This window comes from Tursiops truncatus, chromosome 18 (genome assembly GCF_011762595.2).
Source record: "Tursiops truncatus isolate mTurTru1 chromosome 18, mTurTru1.mat.Y, whole genome shotgun sequence".
NCBI classification, from domain to species: domain Eukaryota; kingdom Metazoa; phylum Chordata; class Mammalia; order Artiodactyla; family Delphinidae; genus Tursiops; species Tursiops truncatus.
In genome coordinates, this window is record NC_047051.1 from 65,902,873 (window position 1) to 65,908,872 (window position 6,000).

At 39.0% G+C, this 6,000-nt stretch overlaps 1 protein-coding gene across 2 annotated transcripts in view; it reads left to right on the plus strand.

Annotated features, from left to right (window-relative positions):
- IPO5 (importin 5) overlaps positions 1-4,851 on the plus strand; it is a 41,044-nt gene extending 36,193 nt beyond the window's left edge. For both annotated transcript variants that reach the window (XM_019921110.3, XM_019921112.3), the window contains exons 23-26: positions 436-655; positions 1,248-1,476; positions 2,786-2,927; positions 3,518-4,851. In XM_019921110.3, coding sequence (XP_019776669.1) covers positions 436-655; positions 1,248-1,476; positions 2,786-2,927; positions 3,518-3,604 — 678 coding nt within the window. In that variant the 3' untranslated portion in view covers positions 3,605-4,851. The remainder of the gene's footprint in view (positions 1-435; positions 656-1,247; positions 1,477-2,785; positions 2,928-3,517) is intronic.
- Positions 4,852-6,000: the final 1,149 nt, after the last annotated feature.

A 6,000-nucleotide genomic window follows, 5' to 3' on the forward strand; every position in this document is an offset into this window, starting at 1 on the left:
CTTTTTTGTAAGGTAAATGTATATACATAGCTGCTGCTGTCAGTTCTTCCTGGTACTTGGTAATGTCAGATTGTGGAATTCTATAACAAATCACCCAAGTCTTTTAAACCTATACTTTATTAAATCTATGTAGTAGTTTGAGGGTTGTTATTCACAAGAACTGATTGTTACTGTGTTCTTTTTCATTACCTATATCAGGAATATCCATGTAAGATGACAGCCTATAGTGAATAAGTGTTTCTTTACGATCTCTTTTTGTTGTTGTTCCATTAGTTCATGTCTTTTATTAACTAATACACGGTGACTTCTGGTTTGTTGAAACAATATGTCAGACAACATTTGCCACAGTAATGTCTGTCAAAGTGGCTGGCCGTAAAAACTCCAGCACCACATTCATCTGAATAGTCAAAGCTTAAAGGAGTATCTCTTTTGTAGTGTCTACATAGACCGTGGCCAGATAGACAGTGGGGCTTGTGCATCTTTGATGATGTCATAGAACACTGTAGTCCAGCCTCATTTAAATATGCAGAATATTTCATAAGGCCAATGCTCCAATACACATGTGACAGCAGCCCAGAAGTCAGGCAAGCAGCTGCGTATGGCCTGGGAGTCATGGCACAGTACGGCGGAGACAACTATCGTCCTTTTTGTACAGGTACTTTTGTTTGTTACGTTATGTGCATCTCATCCCAGGCATCCCTGTTATCCCTGCCTTGCTTCCCCCCACCCCCGCACACCGCCCACCCCGGCAAACATACACTGCTTCATTCTCTTTTCCTTTTTCAAACACCTTACTGTAGCACTTAGGAGTTTACCGCCCTCATGCTCGTAGAAATGGAAGTGAAATCTGAGTGGGGCCATAGCCTCCTCACCTCAGTCCCAGGGTACAGTCCACTTGGGGCTTGGAGGGCATACTTTTAAAACATGTTGGCGTCCCTGTAAGTTCAGCACGGGAATATAGCTGGGCGGCTTTCAGAAGCTGCGGTACACCGAGGTGATCAGGAATGTGAATCCGGAGGCTGCTAACCTCCTGGGCCTACAGATTAGTGGGGTGCAGGTGCTCCTGAGCACGCCAGGGCAACCCCCCTTTCCCCGTGTCTGGTTCTGTAGTCACAAAAACAAACATTTCTTGCACTTGAACATTGCCTCACTATAATTCATACCTGGACCAGAGATAAGAAATATTTATGAGCATTTGCATGAAAATGTGAGACTTTAAATGACTTTTTTTCAAATGCTTATTTTAGAAGCACTTCCACTGCTGGTAAGAGTTATTCAGTCTGCTGATTCTAAGACCAAAGAAAATATCAATGCTACAGAGAACTGCATCTCGGCAGTAGGGAAAATTATGAAGTTCAAGCCTGATTGTGTGAACGTTGAAGAAGTTCTCCCACATTGGCTGTCTTGGCTTCCACTACATGAGGATAAAGAAGAAGCTGTTCAGACTTTCAATTATCTTTGCGACCTGATTGAAAGGTAAGAAATGGGACAGGTAGGCCTTATTTCCTTCCCTTCACGTAACACAGTGCTTCCTGTGCACAGCTTCCAGGTGTATAGGTTATAATAATGCTGTCTTTATAAATCAGGTTAAGAAGCCGTATCACAGTTAAGAGTGCCGTATAAGCACATCTAATTTTGAGTTATTCTTTATGGAACTCAGTTCAACAGATCATTATAGAATGTGATGTTCAAGGAAGGTTCTGTTCTGTCTCCCACCCCACTCATTCATTCATCCATTCACTCACTAGCTTTACTGAGGTATAATTGACATACCATTCATTAGTAGAATGGGATCAAAGAACATTGTTAGTACTATTTTTTGACCCTCTGAAATACTAGTGTTTTTCTTTGGATTAAAAAATCAGTGGTACAAGGGAAATATACCAGACGGGCAGTCAGGATCTGGCCCCAGACCTCTGTCATTAATAGTATTATTTTATGCCTGTGAGTATAGCTAAGAATTGCAGCGACTTTGGAGGTTATAGAAGCTATCAAATCAAAGGCATGTTCATTGGTGGTCTGTTTTTCTAAGTCCAAGTTCCCCTAGGTACTGGATCTGGGCTCTGGCACTATTAATTACTCCTTTTAGTTCATAAATAAATCCAACGGCTACAACCACTCATCTCCTGGAGTTTGTAGAAACAGGCCAATGGCTATATTCCCTCATGCCTGTTTAAGTTCTCATTCACACAAATACTGGGAGTCTTCACAGGTAGGACATCATCATTAAGGAATGTAGCAGCCATCCTGGAGACCCCTACCTGCGCCTGCCTCTGCAGTGGCCACTTCTCCATCACGCTGTTCAATCACCTCCCTTGGAGATGACTACTCTGGAATTTTCTTAATGAAAAACGCTGGGATTCTAATTAGATTCACTGTTAGGTTTCTTTCCATTAAACTTGACTGGAGCTTATTTCCCGGCTTACATTTAGAATGCCTGTATTATCTTTTTGAACTTCAGATTTATTTTAGAAACCATTCTGCAGTGTCTAAATAAAATTTGTGTTAAGGAACTGTTCTTAGTAATATCTTGGGGTTTTTTTTTTTAACGTATATATATATATAATTTACATGGGAAGAAACTGAAAAGCTAATAAGTAAAATTAGCTGGTTTTCCTCCTACTGAATCTAAAAGGCAGTTGATTTTAGTGAGTACATAATCATTGTATAAAGACATAATAACAAAATTCAATGTTGGAGGAAAGGTGTAGAAAAGTATGAGTGCTTCAGTGATTTCCTATTACAATTTTCATTTACAGTGGTTGTCTTCTCTTTCTTTTTTCAGTAATCACCCAATCGTTCTTGGCCCTAACAATACCAATCTGCCCAAAATATTCAGTATAATTGCAGAAGGAGAAATGCATGAGGCAATTAAACATGAAGATCCCTGTGCCAAACGTCTGGCTAATGTAGTTCGCCAAGTACAGGTAAGCTGGTTTGGTTAAACTGGGGAAGAAGAACTAAAAAATTACTTGGTTTTGGCTTTTTTTTCATATTCTTCTCTATTAGAGGAAGGAAGTAGAAATCCAACTAGCTAAGGAAATTTCATTTTTATATTCTCTTGTCATCAAGCCTCAAATGGATTATACTTATTATAATCTACCCATATATTCTCACTATTTATTAAAACTAAAACCTGTATCTTAAATCTGAGACTAGCACATACTCATTGTGTAGTTTTTCTGCATATCTGTGAAGAAAAAAACATGAGATTTTAATAGTAATAAAACTGTCAGCTACCAATGACTTTTCCTACCTAAATTCATGTGTATAGATTACCTGAACGTGTCAGCTAAAGTGTAGCTTTATCAATGCAAAAATGAGAAAACTTACTGTAAATGAAATGAACTTTATAGAAATGAAAAGATTTCTTGCTTTTACAATGATGTTCATCAAGCTAATCTACTGGAAAGAAGGTATTTTGGCATTATTTCAGTCTACCTAATGATGATTATTAAGATACTTCCCAGTGACCATTTTCGCCGAATCTAAATGTGTGACAATGTTCTTTCCCTAGACTTCTGGAGGACTGTGGACTGAATGCATAGCACAGCTCAGTCCCGAGCAGCAGGCAGCCATACAGGAGCTCCTGAACTCTGCCTGAAGGGCCTTAATATCACCACCAGAAAACTAACTCCAAATAAACGTTTACCCTTTTGTTTAGGTTTCTTTGTTTTGTTTTTGAGCAAAAGAGAACGGTAGAGTTGTGTGTAGGCCATTCTTCTGCAAAGCCACAACAGCAGGAAGAGAAGCCCTGGGTTTCAGGATGGTGTTTAAGTGGATTTCTCCCACACCACTGAGGAAGTCCCATGAGCCCTGCAGTAGCACTGAAGAGTATTTTTCTATTGGTATAACCCACCCATGTGAAGGTGAAAGGGAAATTAAATTTTCTCACTAGATATAAGGAGATTTAAGACAAAACAGCTTTAAGATCAGTTCCTCAACATTAGATGTGTGTTGAAACAAGTTGCTGTACACCTAGTGTTAATTCTATTAATTGGAGTGTGAGTCTTTCTGTACGGTAGAAAGAAGCCTTTTACCCAGCAAACTAGTAGATCCAAAAATTGAAAAAAAGCTGAAGACAAAAACAACAAGCATGAAGATGTTATTTTATGTCACTTTCGATTCTTTTCCCCAAAAGGCTTATGCAGTGACTCAGTTTGGAAAGCTTTTCAGCTTCCAGCCCTTGAATGTGAAGTGTCGTTGGCATGTCTGGCAGTAGTCTCATTCACTCCTCAATAAACAACGTTGAAATACGAAAGAAGTTTGTGTAAAAATTTAGTACTGTCTGGCTTTGATTCATTTAATGTTTTTAATATAAGAATAATCTAGTATTTTTTAAAGGAATAAGGATGGCTCTGAATTTTGTTTCCCCCTGATATTTTCCTCGTGCAATTCAAAGTTAAAAGCATCTAGTTTTTACCATCTTCCACTTTAATTTAAACTAAGTTATGATACACCCACTCTGTTCACAATTGGTGTGCAGACTTCAGTCGTTTTAAAGCTAGCATTGTTCCTGTTAGAAAAAAAGACTTGGCTTAGTATTTTTATTGCAAATTGTAATTGCTGTGGAGCCACATGCAACTTTTAATTTTATGATAAGTATTATGGCTAAAATTATTTACTGATAAATTCAGTAAAATGTGTGAATGTGTTTTTCTTTATGTATTAACCTCATAGCAGTAAATGACTTGCTGTTGTTTCTTTAAATAATTTTTCTAAGAGGTCTTATTAGATTTCTGTTGAAACTCCAGTGTTAACATTTTTATAGTTTGTACTGAATTTAACCGTGATACAAAAATGAATTTTATGCCTAGATCAGAATTTAAAATTAAAGGTTTTTTCTTTAAATGATTTGCATTACTTTATTAAAACTAGGGCTTCCCTGGTGGCGCAGTGGTTGAGAGTCCGCCTGCCGATGCAGGGGACGCGGGTTCGTGCCCCGGTCCGGGAAGAACCCACATGCCGCATAGCGGCTGGGCCCGTGAACCATGGCCACTGAGCCTGCGCGTCTGGAGCCTGTGCTCCGCAACGGGAGAGGCCACAACAGTGAGAGGCCCGCGTACCGCAAAGAAAAAAGAAAAAAAAAAAAACTAAATCTGAAATGGAATGGAAAGTAGAATAAATTATATTAAGATGGTTTGGTTGGGGGCAAATACCCCTCACATATATTTTGTTTCCGGCCCAGAAGCTTTGGTATCTCGCAGGACAAACACCATGTTGAGTGACTTCTCTAGTAAGATCATTGCTTTCAGTGGGTACCTGTGTGACGCTCAACGTGTGTGGGGAAATTTGAACCTGCTTTATATTCTGTCTTCCTGTCGGAGTAAAAATGTGGTAGTTCGACCCCTCTGTACTTCCTGAGATAGAATGCTGTTTGGAAATCCCATTCGTGTGCTGATGCCAAACAACTGGAGCAATTCAGGTTTGCTTTTTTAAAATTTATTACACTACTTAAAATGTTAAAAATGTGGTGTGCTCACCTAAGTTGAGATGGAAGTATGGTCAGAAGATGGGTGCATAGTTTTCGGAGAGTCTAGCGTTTGCAGAGCACTGTCCTAAGCACTTACGGCATATGGCAAAGAACCTCGTAGCTTCAAGTTCAAACATTAGTGGGGAAAGTCAGAAGATGTACCCATCAGAGGGGTCTGAGGTCCCTGAAAGAATCAATTGCAGACTGACTACATCCTTCTGGATAGAAGTAGGTAAACAAGTAATTGGAGTTGAATCAAGTTAATCAGGGAAGGTCAGTTTTAAAGACTTGATGTGACATGATCCTGAAACTCGTAACTGATTGTAACACGAACTAACAATTCTTTGGGATTATCTGGGGCGATACCTCATTTTGTCTATACGAGATGAAAATTCATGTTTTTTTCCTTTTGTACCAAATTTAGTGGCCTTGCATGTCAGCCAGTAATTATATATTTATGAATCCGAGCTATTTCTGGAGGAAAAAAACGTGTGTGGCCCTTACATTTTCTGGATATTTTGTGACAT